At 42.5% G+C, this 25,690-nt stretch overlaps 2 protein-coding genes and 1 long non-coding RNA gene across 4 annotated transcripts in view; 2 read left to right on the top strand and 1 right to left on the bottom strand.

The window, feature by feature from the left end:
• Window positions 1-26: 26 nt before the first annotated feature.
• LOC310881013 lies at window positions 27-5,088 on the top strand. The gene is made up of 3 exons (XR_014572059.1): window positions 27-318; window positions 891-962; window positions 1,709-5,088. It is a non-coding gene; the product is annotated as an uncharacterized lncRNA (long non-coding RNA).
• Window positions 3,929-19,662, bottom strand: LOC310881007 (heat shock factor protein 3). Its single transcript, XM_083797669.1, has 13 exons — window positions 19,451-19,662; window positions 18,404-18,512; window positions 16,635-16,762; window positions 13,948-14,072; window positions 13,018-13,093; window positions 12,260-12,321; window positions 11,793-11,874; window positions 11,377-11,510; window positions 10,038-10,283; window positions 8,854-8,959; window positions 8,247-8,312; window positions 7,040-7,106; window positions 3,929-6,483 (listed from the first exon to the last, which is right to left on the bottom strand). The coding sequence occupies exons 1-13, from the start codon at window positions 19,568-19,570 to the stop codon at window positions 6,152-6,154; spliced, it is 1,653 nt and encodes a 550-aa protein (XP_083653795.1). The 5' UTR covers window positions 19,571-19,662; the 3' UTR covers window positions 3,929-6,151.
• Window positions 19,663-20,042: 380 nt separating this feature from the next.
• HEPH (hephaestin) overlaps window positions 20,043-25,690 on the top strand; it is a 29,319-nt gene continuing 23,671 nt past the window's right edge. Inside the window, exons 1-4 of one of the 2 annotated variants that reach the window (XM_083797667.1) lie at window positions 20,043-20,182; window positions 20,478-20,656; window positions 22,714-22,910; window positions 25,142-25,386. In XM_083797667.1, coding sequence (XP_083653793.1) covers window positions 22,750-22,910; window positions 25,142-25,386 — 406 coding nt within the window. In that variant the 5' untranslated portion in view covers window positions 20,043-20,182; window positions 20,478-20,656; window positions 22,714-22,749. Of the gene's footprint in view, window positions 20,183-20,477; window positions 20,657-22,713; window positions 22,911-25,141; window positions 25,387-25,690 lie in introns of those variants that run through there. The other variant, XM_083797668.1, reaches the window with a different exon arrangement.

Raw genomic sequence — 25,690 nt, 5'->3', positions numbered from 1 at the left:
AATTTAGCTGTTTAATTTAATTGGTTAATTGTATTCAATTAATGTCACGAATTAGGGTCATGTGTACCTGCATTTCCCTGTGGACTACTTTGGAAACATGTAAACAATTACATACATAGAAAAAAAAGAATCTTACCGAAGTAGAAACTCTTTGAGACTAGGAAATCATGATTTCTTAACTTTAATGAGATCTGTTATTATTTGTTATTATTTGTTATTATGTTCAAGAGATTTAATATATTTTTGTCTTCTACAGTTCTTCACTTACCCTCTTAATGGCAGAAATACTTATGCTTCTTTGTATTCAGCTAAATTGATGTAAGCACTTTGCTATTGCTACTTCCAAATTCAACATTCAGTCTTCAAATGAAAGTAACCAGAATAATTAAACAATCAACAAAATCTTAAACCATATCCTAAAACACAATCACCTTTAATGACAATAAGGCAGTGTTTGCATCTGTAGAAGCACAGTATAGGATGCCAGCACAAATAACCTTGCATACCTGATTCTGAAGTAGCGGAAATATATGGAAAAAAATATTTCTTGTAGTCTTATATATAGCTTAAAGACAGCCCCACCTACATTATCATTTGTGGGCAGCTTCATTAGATTATTATGTAGTTTAACATTAAAAACAGGACATTTGTGTATGCAGTCCTGGGAGCTCTGATATTATCTTGTTCCTTTTCTTTCAAGGTCTTTGCTTTCAATATGATTGCTTACTTTTACATACATTCATATTTTAGAGTCATTGATAGTTCATTCTGCAAAATATTGGTGCTTAAAAGCCTGGATGTGTATATGAATATAAAAATTTTTGACTACTTTGACTTTGATCTAATAATAGCAATATTATTGGTATGAGTTTGAATTTGTTTCTTTTCAGGTCGTTACATTCTGATCTACGTTTCCCTGAAGACGATGGTTTTCTTATACACAATTTTCATGCATTTATTAGGTTAGAAAAATCCTTTTTTATTTTTTTCTTTCACAAGACGTCATCAGTCACAGCCCAGAGAATCATCAGTTCAGCTAATTTCTTATCATCTACTGTATTTGCAGCTACACTTGCAATTAAAGAGGACGTTTAACCAGCTTAAAGTATAAATGCTTCTGAAAACATTGTACATGATAAAACAGAGAAAAAGATTCAACAGCAGTTCAAAAGATTTTGGGGACCTGATTTCACATGCTCCTCCCTTGTAGCCTTGTATTCTTCCATTATTAGTTTTCCATGAGATACGATTCCAATCTGCAGCCTTTGAGCTGGGAAGAGGAAGGAAACACTTGTGCAGGTTGCAGTGTTCACACACTTCTTGGCTCAAAGGAGGAGGAGAAAGGAACATGCTAAATTTCAGATTAATGGCACTGTTTCCTGGGGAACGTGGCTGGCTGGACAGGAAGGCAGAAGCCTAGCTTGATTCAAATTAAGTCGTAAGGAAACCTACCACTAGCAGGGTACACTCTGGAAGCTTTTAGACTGTGAACTAACACCACCTGACAATAAAACAGGTATATGTATTTATACTTACATTTACATTTGTGGTTATGTGAGACAGTGGCAGGAAAAATTTCTTGTCCTTTACAGGATGCAGGCATAGATACCTGTACATGGAGGTGAACATTGGCAGCGAGTTCTTGCTTTTACTTTGTGGAAGTGTAATAATACAAATACTGTTTTTTAAAATGGCGATCTTGTTTTAGGAGACAGTACAACACTGAGCATGATCTGGATGAGGTGCCATCATACAGCTCAGGAGAGACAGGAATCACAGTACATTGCTGTAAACTCTGAAGACCATCATGAGCTGAGATACCTCTGCCTGAACCTTCAGAAGAGGATTTATCTAAGTTTTATTGGACTGTGGTGTTTCTCCTCAAGAAGCTGAGGATGTCATAGGCACTGCACGGCTTGTTACCCTTCCTCTTGCAAGTCATGTGGTTAGCTCATACTCTGAAATGCTCTGCGTTAGCAAGTGCAAAGCAACATGAGTTAAAAACGGATGGCTACGGTGAAATGGGCTGTGTGTGGAGTGCTAGTCTGAAAGACTATGAGAAAGGATGCCGAAAGGAGCATGCGGTAGGCACTTACACTGTGCTTGTCATGCCTAGGTGTGTTCTGTAAATTCTTAGAACAGACAAGGCAGGGAACAGCAACTCTTCCTTCCCCTAACAGTGTGATACAGCAGAATAAAACCAGAAGAAAAAGCAGTGGCCCTGGACATCGGTGCTGGAGGGGGAAGGAAGCTTGCACTAAAGTGAAGCAACTTTGCTCATTGGTAACGCGAACTTGTTATGCATAAAGTTGCAATGGTGTTGTGGTCCTAACCAGGCTTGTACATCAAGGGACTGATGATCTGCTACTGTCTCACCTGCTGTGCTGCACACGTGGTTTCACTTTCAGGCCTGTGCTGTGCTGCAGATACCAGTTGGCTGCAGATAGACTGCCTGGGGCTTCCAGTGATAACACCAGTGGCGAGCCCTTGTCTTTATCTTGAAGTGAAGCAGCACTTTTTCATACAAACATCCTTTTCCTCAGCAGTAGAAAAGATAAACGGGGTTCTTGACTTCTGGAAAAATCCTACAAAAACTCTCACAGTGTCAGTTAACCGTGGCACAAATAGGATCCGCAGTGTGCCACATCAAGGCTAGAGGTCCGCTGACCTCTAAAGTGATGTAAAATTACCTATGCTGTTCCCTATGTTCCAGTAAATGGTATTTCAGTCCATACCTTATGGAATCTGTGGGCCTTTCCTACCAGAACCTGTAAGGAGCACTTACAGTGGTGCATTACACCTGACATAACTGGCACAATCCCGATGAGAAATGCCTTTCAGGGAAAAGGACAGTGGAGAATAGACAGGGTGGGTGCCTGGCTGGCCCTACACACAGGTGCAGAGGCAGCCATGCAACCTTTGGTCTGAGTGACCTCAGCGAGCTGGTAAATGGGAAGAATTATCTAGGTGTCCCGCTCAAGCTGAAATACTGCCTGCAAAAGGAATGGGTGGGAAAAGGAATAACTCAGCACGATTGGCATTTTAACTGGCAGTTACTAATGTACTTGAAAAGCGTGGGAAAGCTTGGACCAGACAGAAGACTTACGAAAGGCTTTCAGTAATGGGAAGAACTGGTGCGGGTATGCCAGCAACAAGAAATGCTGATGAAAGCACGATGCCGCCCATAGCACCTGGGGCACAGCAGGCAGCATGCTGTTTTCAGGCAGCAGGTATGAGGCAGATGCTGTGATCCTGCAACATGGGACCAATGTGGGCTCAAAGGAGAGGGGGGAAAATGCCTGGATCCTGAAGTCCTCGCAGCTGTTCTGCACAGCTGCTCCATAGTAGCTCAGTGATCCTGAATCCTCTGGGACTATGCACCTCTGCAAGGGGCTGAAAGATTCTTTGTGTTGCAAATGCACCCAAATATCAAACATGATTGAACTCTGTAACTCAGTAAGTACATTCAGAATCATCCCAACCCCTGAGACAGCAAACTATGTTGGTGATGGAACAGGCAGAAGGCCTAAGAATCATTGTCTATGAAAGATCACTTAGTATCAGGTCCCCTCACTGCTTAGATGTGAAGGCTGGCACCCAGCAAACTATACAAAGGCAATGAACAAACTCACAAATGGGACCTGACCTTACACTATCAGCGGCAGTCAGTCCTACTACCATAAGCTTTGATTCCACAGTTTAATAAATCTGAACTTCCTTCTTTCTCAGGCTCAGATCTCTAAAAGCAGCTGCCAGGCTAACCTTAGTACATGAGTTACTGAACCAGCAGCAGCTGCATAGTGAAATGGCCTAGTGAGCATCGAAGTTCTTCCTTCTAGATGGTTCAGTAAGCTGGTTTGGGAAATGTGTTGGCAAAAGAGGAACAAAGAAGAACAGACGTCAAAATAACATACAAGAAACACAGTAACAGTTTTGCAATTCAATAGTTTAATTACTTCAGTGCATGGTGGTGTTTTTTTCCTTGCTATTCAACCTTTCCCTTTTCATTGCAATTTTTGTTACCAAACTTGCAAATACATACTTTTCCTAGACCAGTACATAAACCAGACTCAGATTCACAAATTTTTATTTGAAGTTTTCTTAAGCCTTGGTGTCTTAACTTCTTAAGAGACAAAGTGTGTTAAAAAAATCTTATGCAATTCAATCAAACATCTGATGGCAAGATACAGTGAGATCAGATTCCATCATGGAAGAATATGACATTAATCCATTACAGGAACTACTCTTCAGTTTAACCTATTCAGGAAACAGAGGTTACAGAAGATCTACCCCTCAAAGAACTTTGTTTTCTGCACTATGCTGTCAAAACACTGCAGAAAAAAGTCTCTTAATTTTTTACTGTTTCACTCTTGGCAAAATTGAGGCCTTTGGGAAGAAATAAAAAACTCAACCAGAACCCAATTCATTTTTCCCTCAGCTCAGGAAAACTTAAGACCATTCAGCCCTTTGTTTCAAGGAAGAAAAGTAAGCAGAAAGACTGAGGCTGGAATAAGACATACTTGACAAAAGGCAATTCATAAGATATAAACATGAAGGGTCACAGAGGCAAGGAAGTTATAAACAATGGAATAAAACAACCCTATGAAGGTCTTACAGGTATACACACACACACACACTCAGTAGCAAGATCCTCCCCTGTCAACTCAACAGATTTAAAAATGAAGCACAAACTCAATATAGCCAGGCCAGCATAGATAACATGCATTATCTTGTAGGCTTCAGTATATCAAAATAACTTGGTTTCTTGAGCATAAGAGAACTATCAGTTCAGAAATTTCAGAGAATAAAGCCTGTAAGTAGACTGATTTAAGCCTGTAATCTGACTGATTTCCTAAAACTGATTTTTTTCCAAGTAATTGCAGCAGTAAAAAAAATACCATATGGCATTATACAGCTGTTTTTCTACCTGCCTCCAGGCCTTTTCAAGCCCCAACACTTTTGCATGGCTATGGCAAATTTCAGGTTTGTGTGGGCTTGCGATAGACTGTTAGAGATTTCGTATCAGTGAAAGAGCACTTGCTGTCCCACTGACAACAGTGGATAAAGGCTGATGTCTACATTACAGCTGTTCAAAGAAGTTTGGAAAACAGTGTAGGACAATTCTGGGAAAAGTTTAATTAAGCAGAGACCAGTTTTTGTCATTTGTTGTCAATGGAGTCAAATGATTTTAGTCAATTTAGCTTTAAAATCCCATGAGCAGAATATGCAGGACAAGGTCCACTGTTCATGTAAGGTCAGATAAACAAGTACATACTGCAAGCAGAAGAGAAAATGAATGTCCTATGTCAGCGCAAGTTACCCCATAACTTTTTTGTTTTAAGGATTATTTTTTTTTAAGGACATTTTAAGGATAGCTGCTGGACTTCACTAGACACCTCATGAATCAGTTCTACTCACAATTTTCAAGAACAAATGACCTATGTGCAAGTTACCCTAGGAGAGCTGCCATGCAATGTGCATGAGAAATCAGCATTATGCACAGTGGCAAGCACTTCCTACTGCAACACCTACAATCCATGGCAATGGATGCGTGTTAGGATGTTAAAAAGTAATATTCCAGAGTTAAAATATAATTTTCCATAGGAAAAAATGTTCCCTGTACCTAGGAGCAAATCTAGGAGTAGGAAAGTAATATAAGCAGGTGCAAACAATTGTGGCCACAAACTATTAAAAAAGAAACCTCAAATTAAAAAACAACTTAATTCCAAACAATAGACAAGCTACCTCTTGAAACATCTCAGAGTAAAACTCAGGTTTAAAACATTACACACGACATTACTACACAGCTAATAAAAAAACAGCCAAATTTTTACAAACAGGATACAAACAGATTTCCTTTTGCAATAAGGATATCAGATAAAAACAGTTATGGAATACATTGTGGTATGTTTACAGAAAGGTTGCCCTTCCCTCCTCCCCGTGCCTTCATTCCCATTATCAACAAGCTTTGAGCTTGTTTTCAGCTTTTCCACGTGCACTCTTTGCTTGTAGAGAGAGAACTTTCTCTTGTCTATATAGAATATGACACCCAGTAAGCAGGATAGGAGAGAGAAGACCAAACTTCTTGCTGATCCATTTATCCTTGCTGTCTATTTCACACCACTATGCCAGTTATAGATGTTGCATGAGTTCAAGAAGTTTCTATCTCAGAGGCCTCTTCGATGAAGTTAGCAACAGGACTGAGGAGCAAGAGTGGAAACAGTTTATACTCTCCATTCCCGTCTTCCGAGAGGAGAGGTGGATCACCCATTCCTAGAGCATCCAGGGGCTCAGCCTGGTTTTCTGGAGCTGCTAATGGCAAGACAGTTTCACTACCTGAAGGAGGTTGGAGAGCAGGTTTTTCCTCCAGCGGGGCCAGGAGGAGGTCTTTTGGATCCTCTGTCTTCCCTGGGGCTTCACTGGAAGGTAGTTCTTCAAATAATGAAAGCAGAGGATTGGCCCTGTACTGTATCAGCTGCATATCTGAGGGAAAACAAACATTTTAAACTCCAGGATCCTATGACACAAAGTGAAGGCTCTTATTCAATGCAAGGAACACTGGAAAAGCTGCTTCAAAACTCAGTTCACTAAAGAAAACCACACAGCTGAGCTCTGAAAGACCACATCTACAGTTGGAAAAGACTAAGACCTGCAGCTAAGATCAGTATCTAAAACACACTTCAGGCCCCTAAATATATTGCATGCACTGGCATCACTAAAGTAGAATGGTTAGCACTTCGTTTGTGGGTGTTGTAGCCCATATAGGAGATACTTCCACAATGACATTTGCAGTTCTGCTCCTTATTGTGGCACCCCACCACATATAAGAAAAGAGTTAGCACCAACATGGGGAACAGAACGGGGCCTGTAAGATTGAGGTACAGCTTCATTAAAGTCAGTGAAACATCCCAGTCTTCAAAAACTTTTTAAGCCCAGGCCAAAGAAGGAATTAACACATTACAAGCTAGAAAAAAATCCATTTCAATACATAGTTTTGGAAGAGTTTGGAATTGTCACAGCTCTGTTCCTTCCTGCCCACCTTTGCTTCCTGCCGTTTCTCTCTCACTTGCTCCTAGATCTTCAGTGCTGTCTGCCAAGTTTGCAATCTGAAGCAAAATGGACAAAGAATAAGACAGAATGCTTAACAAAAATATTCAGTTCTTAACTGACTGGTTAACATAATTAAAGGTGAAAGAAGGAGGGAATAGGAGTGACACTGCTGAGTAATGTAAACTCCTGACCTCACAAACCCATTATTTCACAGAGGCCAGCAAACAGGAACTCTCAGAAAAATGCAAGATGAAATACAGACAAACTTAACTTACCAGAGCCAAACAATCTTATGATTAGCAAATATTCAGTTTACCTACCCAACCCAAAGCTTTATTACGGTCTGCTTTGTTGGAATAACACGGTTAAACATGATTTCATTAATAAAATCAAATTTTGCAAGCACTGCTCTAACACAACAGGATTTTACCTCAGTTGTGATGTAAGCTCCCATGCCAGAAAAGTCCTAGTTCAAATAGTATTTCTGAGTTACAAAATAAATGACACTTGCAAGATTTTTTTGTAACATAACACATTGTATTGAATGGGGCCCAGAAAAGGAAATTCATACTAAGCTTTAGCATGTCCTCTGAGGAAATTTTACGCAGCCATGTTTGGAATAAATACTGCATACCGCATTACATTTTTTTTTCCCTTTAATACTTTTTCTTCAGCCTTCCAGCAGACGAAGGCGCACAATCTGAACTACAATCCCAGGCGTAGTTATTACTTGGCTGAAAGACAAGCCAAGAAACTGTTTTCACACAGACCAAAAACAGACTAGATTTTCCAACCTGCTCTTTCTAAACAGAAAATACAGAATTAATAGGCAGGAATAATAAAAAAAGTTCCTCAATGCAGGCAGACAGCTGATTCAGCAAACACCAGTTTGTTTTCCTCTTCCTTATGCTCTCAGGTACATTTATAAAGCAAAGAATGTTATTCTTAGCAAAGCATCAGTTGAAATTAGCACACTGAGTGTGTTACCGCAGCTAGAAATATAAGACAACTTATTTTGAGAACCTTCCTGTACATCAACAGTAATAACAGAAAACATGAAGTCATACAGATTAAATAAAATGTCAGTTTCATCCTGTGCTATCAGTCTGGTCCCTACCCTTAAACTGCATCAGCCAAAGTTTAGCTCTCAGAATCACTTTAACCCTCCCCGTAACAGAAGCAAATCTTACTCTTACATTTTCCATACCAGGGGGAGTTTCCATCAAGTTCATATCCAGAGCTGGCAGCTCAGGATTAAATGTCTGAAAACAGAAACAGACCATGTGTAGGAGAGTTTATGACATAATAAGGTTGTTAAAACTTCAGAGATCCTACTTCATCTACCCAAGGAGGAACATGGATGGTGGCTCTTCTGCAGGCCTACTGCAATACACTTTAACCCTCTGGCAGTAAACTGAGGTTACATGAGAAGAGAAGGACACCATTTTTCCCTCACTGATTCCAGGTGTACGACTCAGATCAATTCCACATCCCAATGCATGATCAGTAATCAGGATGTGATGATAAACAGCAAGAAGGAGAAAGGTTCTGGTTTTCTTGTTTGTTTTTTTTTTTTTTAAGTTATATGAAATGAAAGTACTGTATGAACTGAAAAAGGCTCTCAGCATTAGCTTATATTTTGTTAGACTCCTCAGATGACTACGTACAATTCTATCCATAGCTATTTGCTTTTCAAGATTTTCTTCTCACTTGCCCATTACAACAAGAAAGAAATCCATAAAATCTTCTAACACAATCTAAACTGTATTTTTCAGAAACCAGAATAAATGAAAAGACACTCACATCGCTGAAAGCTTCAGAACTGAAGTTATACTGCTTCCCAGACAACATTGCTTGAAGCTCTTCAAGGCTGGCATCAATGCAATTAAGAAAATCCTGAATTTCCTCTCTGAAAAGAGAAAATTACGTAGTACCATAAGCAACAGTCAGCAGTTAGGTTCTTCTTTCACACTACAGGACAGGAAAAACCTCTTATAAGCCGTTAGTTGCTTGGTTATTACAGCTGTTGGGCAAGATGACAGCCAGACAGGGTTGCTCACAATCCAGAACAGCTTACTGCCAAATTAACAAAACCACATTGCTGTATCAATTTCCATGGCCCAATTCTTTGCAAAACACGTGCAAGGAAAACCATCTGTACAGCAAGTATCATAACAGCTATCGTATCAAAAAAGCAATCCTCCTCATGTAACTATTTCCTCTTTCATTTTAATATCTTTTGAATGTTCTCAGAATTCAGTCTATGTACTAGTATCTGTTAAAGCTAAGGTCCATAAGCTTTTACCTGCGGACAATAAATGATAAGCAAAGGAACACAAATAATCTGCATCTGAAGGAACACTAGGTATCTATTTTGAAACAGGAACACCAGATTGTTACCAAATTGTATGCGTTTGGAAGGACTGGGGTCAGGATACAAGGGACAATGAATGAAGTAGAAGGGAAGCTGCACGTGTGACCCAGTACTGAGTTTCTCACTGTGCTGCAAGCTGTCACCTGTATTGGAATACTTGGCTACAAACAATGTAAAATTTCAAGGCATTGCCCCACATCCAGTCCTAAGAAACAAGGAAGCACATAGTTCCCTACTGAACTCTCTAGTCTGGATCTGCTGTTGGGCAGCACTTGGCAACGTCAGTAGCTGGCGATACAAGGGCTGACAGGACAGACCAACCACACCAATGCTCCAAAAGAAATATCAGAAGTCAAGGCAAACTTGTGACAGCTGACAGAGCAAATTCCAGATGAACTTGCCCTGCTTTTAGTCTACGATAACACTTGTCTTTTTCAAGACCTATTAGAAAAGGGGGAGAAAACTCAGTTCACTGGAGATGTTTGAAAAGCAATTTCACTATGTTCTGCTAGATATATCCTCTAAAACTATGACACAGAACAGTTTAATAATGAGATTCCACAAGACGACTGCATAAGTCTCCAGAAAGAAGTGAATATAGTGATTTGCATACCTGTCCAGTAAAGGATCATTTTGGTTTCCAGAGTTATTCTCATTCAAGATGGAGTCAATCACTGATGCAGGGTCTTCTGGAGCATTAGCTTGTGCAGCATGGAGTTCCACAGCAACATTTCCTGTTTCACTGGATTTGCTGACATCATTTACATGAACTGGAGGGATAGGTTCTACACAATTTAACTCATTTGGCTGTGATACTTGACAAATAGGTAAGCCAGGATCCAGAGCTGTCTGTCTCTCTCTAAAATGCAACCCACAGAGAAACAAGACACAGGAGAATATCAACTGTGTTAGCGCTCATTGGAAGCTTACTATTTTACATCTTAATACCTAGCGAGGTCAAGCCTACTAAGAGCTCAAATAACCAATTGGTCTTGTAAAAGAATGTAAGTGCCTTCCTAAAGGCAGACGAAGAATCAGTTGTTACAATTTATATAAACAGTATGTATCAGAGCAGAACGCCCCATTTTCATAGAATCATAGAATGGTTTGGGTAGGAAGAGACCTTTAAAGATCATCCAGTCCAAGCACCCTGCCATAGGCAGGGATATCTTTCACTAGATCAAGTTGCTCAAAAGTCCTGTCCAACCTGACTTGGAACACTTTCAATCATGGGGCATCCATGATTTTTTCTGGACAGCCTGTTCCAGCACCTCCTTACCGTAATCACAAAATAAATTATTCTTTAGATCCAAGCTAAATCTACCCTCTGTCAGTCTAAAACCATTGCCTCCTGCCCTGCCACTAGAGACACTGATAAAAATCTCTCTCCATCTTTCTTATAACCCCCCTTCATATACTGACAGTCACGCATTCTCAGTTTCTAGAAAGAAAAGCCCCCCTTTAAGCCTTTTATTTGCATTTATTTCACACCTGCTATGCAGAATAAACCAGAAGAAAATGCGACTTTTTTAAAAAGGTTCAATTTTCATAGTTTTGTTTGTTTTTAAATTTGCTAACAAAACCTCATGTGTTTTTCTTCCAGCACCGTGACCAAACACTGGCTCTATAACTCTTCAGATTGATAATGAGTTCATATATAGAACATATGGAAAAGATCAGCTTGACTTCACATAACTAAATTCTGCCAGACCAAAGAGGGCATAAGACTACATGGACATGTGGTGGAAGGGAAACTCACAATAGTGCGTCTCTGGAACTAAAAGATTCCAAATTGGTCTACTTTTTACTCTGGAGAGCCTACAAACAGGCCTATAACGTATAAATAGAGCAGAAACTCAGAGGTGGGTTCCCAAAACATATTGGGTAACTTACATTAACATAACTACTTGGATTTATGCTTCAGTTGTTAACTTTCACATCCCTACACATACCTGGCTCTGCCACTTGTGTGTGCCACAGCAAGGAGACCATTGGTGGCATTTTCCAGGGTATCAGTGATATCTCGAATGATGAGACCCGTACCATTTCCATCCTCATCATCTGAATTATGTTCAGAAAAAGCCATCTGCAATATACAGCAAATAGAATGAATAAACCAAAAAAAAAATTTTTTTTTGATGTTTATTTCCTTTCTTCTTGAAGCTTCTATTTCCCGTTCAGATTTCATCTATGCCAAGTTGTACGGATTTGCGTGATTTTGCAGACAGAGCAATGCTTTAAATCAGCCCATTTCAAAATAGAGTGCATTTGATTATAAGATCAGAATATTAATAGTTGTAAGGAAAACTTCATGATCACTGTACAGCATCCTGTCCAACCCAGTGTCTCCTTCCCTAGAAAGACTTACTGCTTGGCCACTCTCCACAGGTATGCGAACATACTGACGGCTGTATTTGGAAGGTGAAGCACCTGCAGCATCCGTTAGAGACCTGAGACAAAGTATGACTTTAGTGTATACTTCTGTAGTAAACAGCTGTAGCAATGCCAAATATGTGCAGTAACAGTAAGAACTATTCTTTGACTTCTAAAAGTGGCTTTTTTGAAATTGTTTATTTAAACGTACTGCAGACAGACTACATTCTAAGCACACTTTTTGTTTTGTGGTAAGTCAGTAACACTGGCACTTTTTTTTTTTAAAAAAAGTTACCACTTCTGGCAATGTTCCCTTCAAAACTCAAAATGAATAGTATATTCTCTTCCCATCCTATTTAAAAGTATTCATTATGCACCTTGAGAAAAGTATCTTGCTTCTAGAAGTTGATTCATCCCCATAACACATATCTGACACTAGTTTGTGACTTATCCAGTAATTACCTTTTTCTTTTGACCCCAACAATATAATTTCCTCGCATCAAACTTAGTATAAATTGAAGAATCTAAAAAGAAAAAACAAAGAGCCAAAACCAAGTGATTAGCTTAGCAATCAGAATATTAAATTATTAACTCAGACTTTACTTTTGTGATTGAAATTAACAGGCAATTTAAATATCCATTTGTACCTTTATGTTAAAAAAGAAAAAAGTTACAAAAGGCATTGAAAAGTTATTTCACTTGCACAGATTTTTATAAAAATGTAATATAACACAGCAAGTCACTATGGAAAACTCCAGACCAGGAAAAGCTGAGGGATAAACCAGAGAAAATTTGATCCAGTGCAGCAACTCCTTTCGTTTCCAGGTTCCAAGTTGACTTCTTGAATGTTCTAAGTCTGCCTTGGTTCGTTCTTTCACAGACTCCATTCTGTGTGCCTGAAATATCTTGCCCATTACCATGACTCCTGCCCCACGTTTACCCCAGGTCAACTTGATTTAATTACTTCTCTCCAAATAAGATTCACTGAGATTTCAAGCACATTGAAATTCTTTTTACTAAGATTTTCCTTGGTATTTTGCTTGGGATTCTTTGCTGTGCTACTTCTTGGACACTCAGGAACTGTGAACATTTTCTTTGTGCTGTATTAATATAGCCTGTTCAGCTCTGTGTCATTTGTCATTCTACATAAGCAAAGAATGCCATCAAGTATCACAGAGGCAGGAATAAGGATGGTAGCACTGAAGATGCTGCAATGGTACCTTAGACAGCAGCTTCTGTTGTTGACTGTGCTTCTGCCTTAGAACTGCCACTTCTTTCCACAGGGCCTTATTTTCTCTGCAATGCAGAATAAATCAGAAGACAGAGGATGAACAGAGTTTACTTTATATGATTTAGTTTCACAGCTTTCAAACTTTCACAGTACCTTGCAGGACCAATGGCAACATTCCTTCTGTGGATAACTAACAATTAGTTAATCTGATCCACTAATATAAGCTCTGGGTTAAACTAACTCCATTCTCCACCAACCAGGACCAAATGCTCACTAATTAGCACATTCTCATTCTCTGCTGCTCCATCAATAATCTTGATCTGAGGTATTCCTTCCTTCAAAGCCTCTAAAGCTTAGAATTAAGACTTGGTGTTTGGAAACAGGCTACTTGTAACACAGACCACCTCAGAACAGTTTCAAAATATTAAAAAAAAAACAAACAAAACAATATGAACAGAGGGAGTGAATACATCTCCTGAGCTTTGGCTGATACCCACTTGCATGCCAGTGATCCAAGTGAACTCCCAGAGCCCATACAAAAAGCATAAGAAGGAACAGAGATGAGGACACACAAAGTCCATTTCTGATCAGAAATAAAACCAAACATTAATTCTCCCTTGTTGCATCTAGCCCTGTTTTGTGTTTAGAACAGGACATTATTTGATACCCCTAAAAAAAATACTATAGATGATGGCAACCAAAATGACATCTCAAGATAGCCAAGAAACTCCCAGTTTGAATTTCTGGTCTGTTACTGAATTATGAAAACAAACTATTAAAAATGCTGTGTGGCATGGAATGCGGATTCTTAAAAAAAAAGAATATAGCATCACCTGTTTCAATTGAAACACGTTTGGAGTCAAGCTCCATTAGCTATAAACCCCATTCAATGCTTAAGTGCTTCTGAAACAGAGTGTACCTCTTCATGTTAGCCAGTCTGACATCCATGTTGTTCTGCTGCTCTCTCATTTCCTGGACTTCAGAGAGTACTTTGTGTAAATCCTCTGCACAGACCTTGAGATCCTCAGTTCTTACCGCAGATACCTAAAATAGGATCAAGTTACACATGCTTTACTAAGAACAGTGCTTTTCATACTTTTTCTAAATGAACAGTGTAGTTAGTCTGTAGAAGAGGTATAAACTCCATTAAAATATTAGGTAAGATTATATAAAACTTGTGTATCATAAAACACAATTGTTATAGATGACAGCCTTTAGGACAGTCTCAACCGTCTGAAAAAAACAAGTTGTCAGTGAAAACAAGAGAATGGCACCACTGTAATTCATGCTAAAATCCCTACCACTGGTTGAAAACTGCCTTTCATAAGGGGTTCTCTCTGACATGTCTGAAGAAAGCTTGCCCTCTAGTGCCAAAGTGTAAGCCACCAGCCAAAAGCAAAACAAGTGATAGAGGAGTAAAGAGGGTATGGTCACATTCATTTTAACTGTGGATAAATCTGCCAGCACAGGAGTAACAAATTTCCATTAAGTTATTGGGAAAAAAAAACAGGAGTCTACTTACATGACACCTACCTAACTGGAAAATTTGTCCCACACCAGCTGAACCACAGATCCCTATACTGTTGTTTCCTCTATTACAGTTCCACTCAGTGACTTTCCAAGATTACAGAGGCTTGTCTCCAGAAAGTCAGAGTCGAAACTGCTTTTCTACCCACAGCAAAATCTATAAATGCTTCCTCTTCAAGTGATGGTGGAAGAGCAATCAGAAAGCAAAAAGCTCAGTTTTGCCTCTTCACACTTCCACAGTCATAATTCTCTAATTTCCTTCAGTAACTCTGTGGTCATGGCATTAATGGTTTATATAAAATTCAGGGTTTTGAAAATGGTAGGTCTCATCACAAACATGAATGGTATGTACAGGTTTTGTAGACATAATTTTAAAAAACATTCAGCCAAATACTGACTGTAATCAAATCAAATGAAGTTGTACCAGATAGCCATCAGATGCCCCTTCTAACCTACAGCATGCTATGATTTTACTTATTATTCTCTTAAAGTCCAAGAGGGAGGTGGAAGCATCTGAGATTAGCCTAATGAAGCGTCAGATAGCTTCCATGCAGGTTGGCTTACAGATCCCCTCCCTTCCCCAGTGCATTAAGTGGTCAGAAATTGACAGTGTTATAAAATAACATTCCATCACTTCATGGTGAAACAACACAATTATAATATTCAACAATCACTGCACAGAAATAACTGTTTTCTCTGGTCCAGTGTTACAAAGGATGGAATGAATGGCCCAACAGTTCTCTGTCTACATTTTTAGACCCTTTGCTGTTTGTTATAGATAATACCTTATGCTAAGGGACACAATGCTTATCCCAAATGAAATTCAAGACTATCTGATTCCTCTTCAGCATACCAGCTGTCCATAGCAAAGACATCCAAAAGATGCCGACAGAAGGTAGAAATTTCAAATACAGTAGGCCTGCCTCTAGACAGAAGAGCCAACAAACTAAAGCATTCTGCCGAGTACAAGGAACTACTTTTTTCAGAGTCTGTAGCTAGATAATAAGGGTGTCAAGACTGACGCGCATCAGCAGAAAATCTAGACCTAACAGTAAAATGGAGTAAATTAAGGAAGCCCTGCATTCAAACTTGGACTCCTGTTGGAGGCCTGAAAGCCAGTTTATAGCACATACCGAAATATTACTTAATTCCAGGCAGTACAGAGCAAGAAAAGCTAACAGACATTTCGTCCATTGCAAAAATCACATTTCCTGTGCAACAAAGAGTATGTTTCACCAGCACGTTCAACCATTTTGTGTGAACGTCTTTGGCACTAACTAGAGCTTTTGTCTCCCCATCTAGAATACTCCACCCAGTGCAACGCTCATGGGATACGTGGTGCCATACATAACGTCAGCAGCTGACTGTCTCAACATACCAGAAAGCAAGATGTGCAAGCTAAGACAAGTTAGCAGTTACAGCATCTGGGAAAAGCACAGGCCTGTGTCAGAGAAGCAACCGTGCAACTATATCTGACCAATTGTGATTTTGAACAGAGACAGCGCAGTGAAGAATCAATCAAAACACAATTATGGCTCTCCAGCTAATCCTCAAGCCTACCCTGTTCTTTCATTAACTTGGGCAATGTAGCTACCACATTACGACATTCCAAAGAAAAGACTGAAGTTCAAATGTCAGCATGATGTACCGCGATAGTGTCTTTCTCTGGCAGCCAGGATGTTATGGGCTGAAATGCGCAAGTACAAGATAAATACCTGTGCAGAAACAGGTCAGACAAGGCCTGAATGTACAAAAGAAAATTGTAAGTGCTAAAAAAAGGACGTAGCTTATTGGTGATATGGTATTTGAGGAACAATATAAATCATACAAGCTTGTCCAAATGAACTGATTACTGCTGCCCTTGCTGTAGCCCTTGCTAATTTTCAGTGATCACCAAGTGACAATGTATTTTCTTTTACTTCTTTCATTCTATGATTCTTTTTACAAAGGCTTGACAACGCATAACCTTAGTTCACGTGGAATCCGTTGGCTATAAAGTGTTTGACACCCCCAGACTTCCTCTAGATAAGCTTCTTTTCCTAAGGAAAAAAGCAAAGTAAATACATGCATAGACCGTACCTTGCGCTTGATGTTTTCCAATAAATGTGCCTTCCCTTGCTTGAAGAAAGCATGCTGGAACTCAATGACTGAGCTTTTCTCTGCTGTAATCATACCATTCTCCAGAGCAATCACCTTCCTGAAACCATCTGTGGAGAGGGATTTAAAAAAAAAAAAAGTAATTTCTTTCAGTGTAAAGCTTACTGTTACAGAACATAGCTAAAGAAAACCCCAGAACTACTGAAATACCTACAGCTATACAGTTAATAGGAGCTGGAACTTCCTTTTGGTGTTCAATCATTTCACTGCTCCGACTGTCACAGACAGAGGACACATCTACAATGCCACCAAATAATCTTGCAGGCTGTACAAGCAGCATGCATGGCAGAGGCCTTCCAGTATCCAGTGGCAAGACAATGATGTTCAAATGATCACAGAAGACAGTCAGAAGTGAGATTTATTAGGACATTATGACTAAAATATTATCCCAATGGAAGCAGTGCAGCGTTGTACCTCTCCTTTCATGTTAATAATCTCAGGCAGCTACGTATCAAAACAAATGCTGTTATCTACCACCAGGGTCTACAGAACAATGCAAAGAGAAATTAGTCCTCGACCTATGGAAACACACGCACATGCAGTACATTTTTCATTAAAGACTACCTGCTTGAAATAAGACATTGCCAGCCCAATTTCCACAACTGCTTGAAATACCAAAGGGTAGATGCAAATTAGTTGACAGACCAATGCATCTCTCTCCTCATTCAAGTTTTTAACACGGTTAACGTATTCCTGCCTCACTGCACCTCAACAGCATGCTCATTAGAAAACTTCAGTCAAAGCTTTGGATAAGTGCAGCAGGAAAAGGACGTTGCCATCACGCTGCATGCCTTTATTGGGCTATTTGTATTTTAAACGTTTAGCCTTACTATAAGGCAACTGACAACTGTTTGTTTGCATTCTCCTTTGACACACAAGTATGGAGTCTCAACTCTTAACTCAAACAGCAGCACAAGGATACTGTACGACCACTTTCTCTGTCATGTCTAACACAGAATCTGAACAGACGTTGGCTAGAGAGACCAAGGAAATCTGGGCGAGAACGGAGTTCCTCCAAATCTTCTCAGTAATTCCCCATAAGCCGCTGTGTTATTATCAATCCACTGCCGTAAATTAGCTTTCTTTGCCAATGCTACATGATGAATTCTATTATTCTGTTTCATTGGAGCCAAACATGCTTCTAACATAATGAAATAGGAGGATTTTTGAAAAAAAATTATTTGTACTGAACAGAGTAAAGGCATGCAGACTATTTACAGCTTCGTAGTTTGGTGTCGCCACTTAGCTCCCGAAGAGTTACAGTTCATGGGAGAAATACAGGCAGACTCAGATCATCTTTCAGATCCTCTCCTTTCCTGAAAAGGATTTACTTAATGGCTTAACCCTCTTACTCCAAATGGAAATTCTAAAGGAGGCAGCCGCTTTCTGTGCAGCTTATACGTTCACATGGCCCATAAACTATCAACTCCAAAGCAACCATTTCTGCTGTGCTGCAGCCCTGCAGTGTACTCTGACTTTGGACTGCCACCTCACTCCAGCTTCTTTGCCTGTACAAGTTATACACATGTTACATAATGGATACCCATTGACCCATGACGCTCACAAGTAGAGCACAGAAAACATAAACGAGAGATTTAGTCCAGCTTGATCCATTAGGGTGACAAATCTTGTTTCAGTACAGCAACGCAGGCAACGTACATACACACATTACACAAACAGATGATGCTTACACATGTTCAGCTGTCGTATGAAGCTGGAGATATTGTTGTGTTTGAAGTACTTTGGGAGCAGCTCCTTAGCGAACCTCTGCTCATCCAGTATACAGAAGTTCTCACCATTCTAGGAAACGAGCAGAAGTAACAGTGAGAGAACAAGCACAACATTTTTAAGGTTTTGCTTTTACGCCAAGACCGTAAACTGACGGAGACGGTTCCTACGACACGGAAGGGCAAAACACTTGGCAAAAGGATACTGTCTATGTGGTCATTTAAGAGCATTTAGGACTGTACTAACAAGTTTGAACCCTAAACAACACCAAAAATTGTTATGTGGAACATTCCTCTTGCATAGCGGGTAGTTTTTTGAACCCTGAAGACTTTACCCTAAGCCAAAGAAAAGTAGTTCTAGAAACAAACAAACAAAAAAACATGGCTCTGCTTCTGTCTCAGCTCAGAGGAAACACGAGTATTGCCCAAGCACGATGGCATTCATGCCACTAGAGGGCTTTTATCTCCGCCGGGCAGAGTTCGGCTGCCTCCTGACAAGATTCTGCCATTGTACGCGCTGTGTCACCGCTAAAAATAGCCAGGCACCGCTGCGGAGCCGCTACGAGTCCCGACCCGGCCAGGCGGGGAGGCTCCGTCCCGGCTCCCGGCTCGCTGCGTTCCCGGCTCGCAGCGCCCTGGAACCGGGCAGGTCCTCGCGCTGCTCACGAAGCACAAAAACGTTAAATTACAACGGCGAAGACGAGGAGAACGGGCCGCACGGCGCGAGAAGAGCGGCGAGGGAGGGCCGCACGCCGCGAAGCGGCGCGGAAGGGCCCCAGGGCCCGAGGGCAGGCGCGCCCGCCGAGGCCCGTCCTGCCGGCCCCGGGGAGGGCCGGCCCCGGGCTCCTCTCCTCACCGCGCCGCGCCCGGCCGGCTGCGCCCAGCGGCGGTGGGCCCCCGGGGCGCCGCGCTCTGCGCAGCGATAGCTCGGCCCGGCCCGGCCCGGCGCCCCTGGGGAGCCCCTCCCGGAGCCCCGCGCCCCGCTCGGCCGCGGCCCCCGCCCGCCCTCACCCTGCTCCAGCAGATGACGTCGTCGCTGTGCGGGTCCTCCACCAGCGCCCAGAGCTTGGCCAGGAAGCCGGGCACCGCGGCGGCGCCGGGGCCGCCGGGCAGCGCCGACCCTTCCCGCATGCTGGGGCCGGGCCGGGCCGAGCGCTGCTGCTGCGGGCCGGGCCAGACCGGGCCGGGCCGGGCGGAGCCGCCGGCGGCCGCCGCGACGTGACGCCACGCGGGGCGGCGCCTCGGGCCGCAGGGAGGCCGCCCGTTGGTGCGCGCCGCCTGGCCCCGCCCCGCGGCCGCCAGCGTGCCGCTTGTTGTGCTCCCGGGGGAGCGGCGCCGGCGGCGTCCCCGGCCGCCTTGGAAGGGGCCGCGTCCCGCGGGAGGGGAGGGGAGGGGCGGGTCCCGGTCCCGGTCCCGGTCCCGGTCCCGGAGGCCGGTGCCGCCCCGGGGGGCGGGCGGGGACGGGCGGGGCGGCTCCGGGGGCGCGGCGGGCGCGGGTCGCCGCGGCCGGCCCCCAGAGGCGGCTCGTGTGCCCCCGGCCCCGGCCCCGGCCCCGGCCCCGGCCCCGGCCCCGAGCCGGCCGTCCCCCCGCGGCGAGGCGTCGCCCCGCTTTACGGCCCAGACTTTGTCCCCGGCGGCGCTCGGTGCGTGCCCGGCAGCTCGCGCTGCGCTGCGGGCGCGGCAGGGCGATGGCTCGCAGCTGACGGCTCCGCGTCGGGACCCGCGGCTGCCCCGCTCCGCAAAGTAAGGGTGGGGGGGACGGGTCGGGGCGCTGGGTGCGCGTCCCCCTGGGCAGGGGCTTTCCTCGGGTGAAATGTCGGGGGAGAGCCCAGCGCGCGGGCTGTTACGATTAATCCGCTGAAACGGGGGTTGATCGGGCACCGAACGTGTTAAAATCTAGGTTTTCCATTTGTTTGCGACTCCGGTTTTATTAACGGGTCGGCAGCGGTAACTCCTGGGAGTGAAGATTGCGCTATAAAACACCGACGTTCGTTGACGAACAGAACGCACAGTTTGGATTTTTTTTTTCTTGTCATAGATTTCAATGAAAAATGAACTTCTGGAAAAAGAACGTAAAGGTTATCGACTTTGTTTGCCGTGCATTAGCAGAGTAACTAGATGGTGATCAGATGCTGTGAGGACGATGTGAGGACAGAGCCAGCCTAGCCCGGGGAGTCTCGGTTGGCCGGGGCTGTGCCGCTCCCCAGCGCGCCGCAGGTGTGTGCAGCGCTGCGCTCGGGCTCCGGCACCAGCTCTGGACGGGACCGCCGCGAAAACCCCCGTTAGGCTGTCCGGAAGGTTTCTTCCTTGACTTTTTTGCTCAACACCAGAGCAAATTCGCACGGCATGTAGCCTGCCATGGCTTCTGGTCTAGTCTGGTTTATCAGATAAATGCACCGATGATGCAGTGCTGAACTTTAGTGCGGCAGGCAGGGACTCGGTCACGTAGAAATCGCGGGCTGACACAGCAGGGACTTGTCGGGAGGCAGGTTTCTTGGCCAGCTCCGAGAGTCACTGCTCATTCTTGGTATGCAGTCTAAGCTTTGCCCTTCCCTAGGATTTGATACCGCTGTCAAAGCCGTTAAGATCAGAGACTGTAAAGATTAGCCCCCACCGAATGCCCAGTCTCAGCGGCGCCCAGCCCCAGCTCGGTCTCCCTGGCGCTGGCTGCGGGTTGCAGCTCCCTGAGCCCAGGCCTTGGCTGAGCGTGCCGAGCAGCCCCACGCTGAGAGATGCTTTCTTTCAACTTCTAAACTTAGTGAATGTTTGGAATCAGTAATACTTAATTATAATTAGCTTTTGAGAATAGGACAGCATGTTTGGAAATCACAGAATTACGGGTTGGAAGCGATACGAATAGGTGTCCTGTCCGTTGCGGTGTGCTGGGGTCCAATCGCATGTATTGGGCATCAGATCTGGTAAGAGATTTCACAGTTTCCCTGGGAAAGCCATTTGAGTGTGATGCCGTGCTAGCCAAAACCTTTCAGAATATCTACTTTTGCCGCAAATAAACCTCCAATTCATGTTGTTATTACCAAAGACAAGAGAATAAATAATGACAAGCCTCTTTATAAAAGCAAACAAAACCCGATCTGCTTGATGTGGCGCTATGTCACCATCCCCTTCTTTTTGAAGTTAAAGAAAGCTGATTACCTTAAATATCCTTGATAGATCGCATTTTTCTTATTCTCACATTTCCTGTTTCTCTCTGCTGAGCTTTTTCAAGATTGCTTTTATGTGTGTAAAGAGCTGGACATATATTTTAGATGTCAGTTTGGTTATTGGCTGCGTCCAGCTTTAAGTGCGTCACCAGATGAGATCTTTCGCAAGCATTTTCATGTGATTTGTATTTATTTTCTCATCCATTTTATTCACAAGCTATTTTTTATCCTCTGGTGTAATTCTACTCTTCCATATTGCATCAGTTTCTTCTTCATGCAGGTAGTTCTTCAACAAGATAAAATATTGTGAATACTGGTTCGATTTCATAAAATTTCTGCAGCTTGCATTGGATCTGTCTTCAGAGTATTTCTCATGCATACACCAAGCTTGTTGTCAATCACAAGTTTTATGAGGTCCTTACTTCATGATCTAGATTATGGAGAAAATAGTTAATATAAGAGCAATCTTGAAAAAAGTTAAAATTTACAATTACTTCATAGTTACTGAGTCATACTTCTCAGGTGGCTTAGTAGAGCAGAGGGATATAGGCAACAGTTAACTATAAAGTTTCTTGTTCAGGATTATTTTCTTTTGCCTTGTATGTGGACCTTTCAGATGATTTGGGGCATCGGTATTGGCGAAAAACTGATCACTTTAAATTCCGCTGCCCGTGGCACGTTCTGCTCAGGACTCCCAGGCCTTAAGATGGTTACGCAGCATAGATATTTATGGGTGCCTGCTCTGCTAACAAACACTGTGACTGTTCACCTTATCCCCTACCGAGTGAAATCTTACCAAATTAGCAGCATTTCCTCAACGCTATGAAACATGTAATGTGGCCAAATTGTTCAAAAGACAAAGCAACAAGTTAAACTGTTATGAGAGAAGCGCGGTTTACTGGCATAACCTCTGTTCACCTCGTGTGTTATGGGGATGATTTCCTTGTTGTCTCAGACCCCATGGATATTTAAACACCACAGCAGGACTTCTACCTGATGTCCTCACACCCTCTCAAAATGTCCCGTAGTTTCAAACCAGCTTATTTAGGATAAAGTTATGAGATCATTCTGCTTCTGTTTTACTATGTTTGTTTTTCCTTTTCTCCCAAACAGGCTTATCTTCCAAAAGAGTATTCACTTCTGGCCACAATGGAATTGTTCTGGTTGTTGCTGTTTTGCATCCATTTGCCAAAACCCACGTTTGCTGGAGGCATCACCCGAGTCTATTATCTGGGGATCCGTGAGGTGGACTGGAACTATGCTCCAACGGGAAAGAACATGTTCAGTAATCAAAGCATTGCACATAGCCTGTATGTTTTGCTCTGTAAGAACTGGGTCTGGTTAAAGTCTGCTAGCTTAAACTAGTAATTTTCTGGGTAACTTCATGCGAGTATTCTGGGGCATCTATGCAAGCAAGAGACAGGATCAAGTGTCTGGTCTTTATGAGCTTAATGGTTAACTTGTTTTATCGTACGAAACTGTACCAGTGGGAAAAAGAATGGTCAGTTCAATGGAGCATCCAGTGACCAATGCTGGTTATGCTAGAGGGAAGTACAAACACTCTATAATAGAACAGATTGTGCAATACTCTGCCCTGAGGTTTAATTTTTCCTAGTTCCAGCTGGTGATCAGCTTACGTATCCTGAAACATGATGAGTTTTCACCTTGATGTAAATGACTTAATGAAGCTGGCTTGTTTTTATGTAAATGGGATTTCAAGCCTTAGACTGGATGGAGCTTTGTGAGTGAAACCTTAGTTGTTTTAAAAATGTTTTTGTGGGAAAAGTAAATGTGGAAACTTCAGTAATTGCTTTGAGTCACTACAAAAGCAGTTTTTGTTTCTGGTTTTCAAAACCTCAGACATTTTTTCTGTTGTTGTTTTGTTTAGATTTATTTGGTCTTGCTTTCCACAGCTTTTTTAAGACATTTGCGTTTTTTCCTTTTTCTATGATGAACTGTGTTTATTGACTTGCTCTGTTGTTTACCCTCACATGCCATAATAAGTAACATTCGGGGGTTTCAACATTTTCTTTCAGAAGTGACGCAACTGGACTAGGATGGGTTCAAAGGAAAAACAAGGGCCACCAGTTTAGCATGATAAACTCCCCGTTCTCAGGAGATGCTGAATAGACTCATATTATTCACAGAAAAGGAAACTCCCCAAAATTCAGGCTAAATAAAGGTGTTTTCACCAATTCCTGCAGTGATAACGAATGCAGTGATTTTTGTTTGCTTTCTCTCATAATACGTGAAGAGAAGAAAATGAAGCTAACGACTATTAAACTTGAAGTATTTAAACTGTCACTGCACACAATTGGTTATTGGGACTTGTACAGTGACTGCAGAAGTCAAACTGCTAGCGATAAGAAAAGGATTCGATATGAATATTAGAACTGGTAAAATGCTTGAAGAATGTTTTTTGTTTGGAAGAAATGAACTATGTAGGGAAAGAGGCAGATATGCAAAAAATACGAATTATCCATACACTTTGATAATAGTGGCTCCAGGGATGACCTCAGAAACATGAGCTTTAGACTGTGAGGGGCTGGGCTCTAGCTATACAATGAATGACAAAGGCAATGTTAATTGGTTTTTGCCTGCACTGTTCGTCTTCTGGAGCGATGTGTTGGGTTTGCCTCTGTTTCAGCACCATGTATGTTGCTGTAGCGTGATTGATTCTAAGGGGGTGAGAGAAGTAACCTGAGCTCTCACTTAGGCCTGTCCTACTCATACCTGTACCATGACTCATCTCTTATCTACTAAGACATAGTCATAAAGAGCAAATATATTCCTGTGTTGAACTTTAGTACCTGTATGAGTTTTTAACTCTGAAAGCTGATTAAGTGCAGGGTACATACCTGCCTGACTTGTCTGTCATACTACAAGTAGCTAAGGATCTGTTGAGTCGAAAAGCATCTTCTAGTCTGGATTTCTGACAGGGAGCTCCTGAGATTCTTTTTTCACCCCTTCTTGTGATCCAGCAGCAAACCCCACAAAGGTGTTGAGATAAGTTTCCAAAGGACCGACAAAGGCGGAAGCGGGAGTGGGAAGGGCTTTGGTCTTCCCACGTCACTTACATGTGATTGTCAGAGAAGCACCGTCTTTCTCATTCTTTGTTTGCACAGCTCAGGGGTGCTCTTTGTCCTTTCATGCCAAATGGAGGGTGAGGCCATGGCTTTGTGTATCAGCTGGAGTTTGGTATCTGACTGTACTTGTGGCTCTAGCCCCAGGCTCAGCAAGGTATAAACTGGCCAGTGTCCTGTTATATTTCATGTGCTCCAAAGCAGACAGTTCTATCACCCAGTACTCACTGTTTCGTGAATAGGTTGTGTTCTGTGTCACAACAGCCATAGGTGGGAAGAGAAAGTTCGCTGCTGGCTTAGGGTGTGTTAGGGTAGAGCATGGGAGGTTCTCTGTGATGCTGAGAGCTTTAGGGCTTACCTGAGAAAGCTACGTGTCATCGCTACTCTCCTGTGTTACCGACAAGCTGTTTTGTATAATGCATTACTCATGGTGCCTTTCCCTTTTCTGAATTTAACAGAAAGGCCTCAGTGTTCCTGCAGCCTGGCAAAGACAGGGTGGGAAGCACATACAAGAAATCTGTGTACAAGCAATATACAGACTCCACCTACACCACTGAGATTCCCAAACCTGGCTGGCTGGGGTTCCTTGGGCCCATCATCCGAGCAGAAGTGGGGGATACCATTAAAGTACACCTAAAAAACTTTGCTAGTCGGCCATATACAATCCATCCTCATGGTGTCTTCTATGAAAAGGACTCTGAAGGTAAATGAGCTGCTGCCATAATGGAGATGGATTTTTCTGGTTGGGAACTGAGGAGAAATGTCTGTAAAGAATCCACGGACTTGGTTAGCCCAGAGCTGTATTGCTGGAAAGCAACTGTATTTCAGTCTTTAAGTGAAGTCACAATGTCGAGTTTGTAGGCTTACGGGTCTGGGAGGAGTTTCCTGACCTGGGCATTAAAGTACACAGTCCAGATTGCTTGATTTTTGTAGAGCTCCCAAGGCTTGCTAGTGGGAAAGTGGCATAGAAAATGTTATATTCATTATTTAAAGTGCTGCAGTATGAG

Source organism: Anser anser, assembly GCF_964211835.1.
Source record: "Anser anser genome assembly, chromosome: 13".
In the NCBI taxonomy this organism is placed as follows: Eukaryota; Metazoa; Chordata; class Aves; order Anseriformes; family Anatidae; genus Anser; species Anser anser.
The sequence above is the reverse complement of the archived record's forward strand: the minus strand, read 5'-3'. Positions and strand labels throughout refer to the sequence as shown.

Bases quoted from the DNA above. Each gene is read 5' to 3' on its own strand.
- LOC310881007 (XM_083797669.1), bottom strand. From the start codon at position 19,570: ATGCGGGAAGGGTCGGCGCTGCCCGGCGGCCCCGGCGCCGCCGCGGTG. The intron at 10,284-11,376 runs GTATGTGTAGGG...GTTGCATTTTAG, and splicing joins CACACAAGTGGCAGAGCCAG to AGAGAGACAGACAGCTCTGG. The intron at 7,107-8,246 runs GTAAGAGTAAGA...ATTTTGCTTCAG, and splicing joins CTCCCCCTGGTATGGAAAAT to ATTGCAAACTTGGCAGACAG.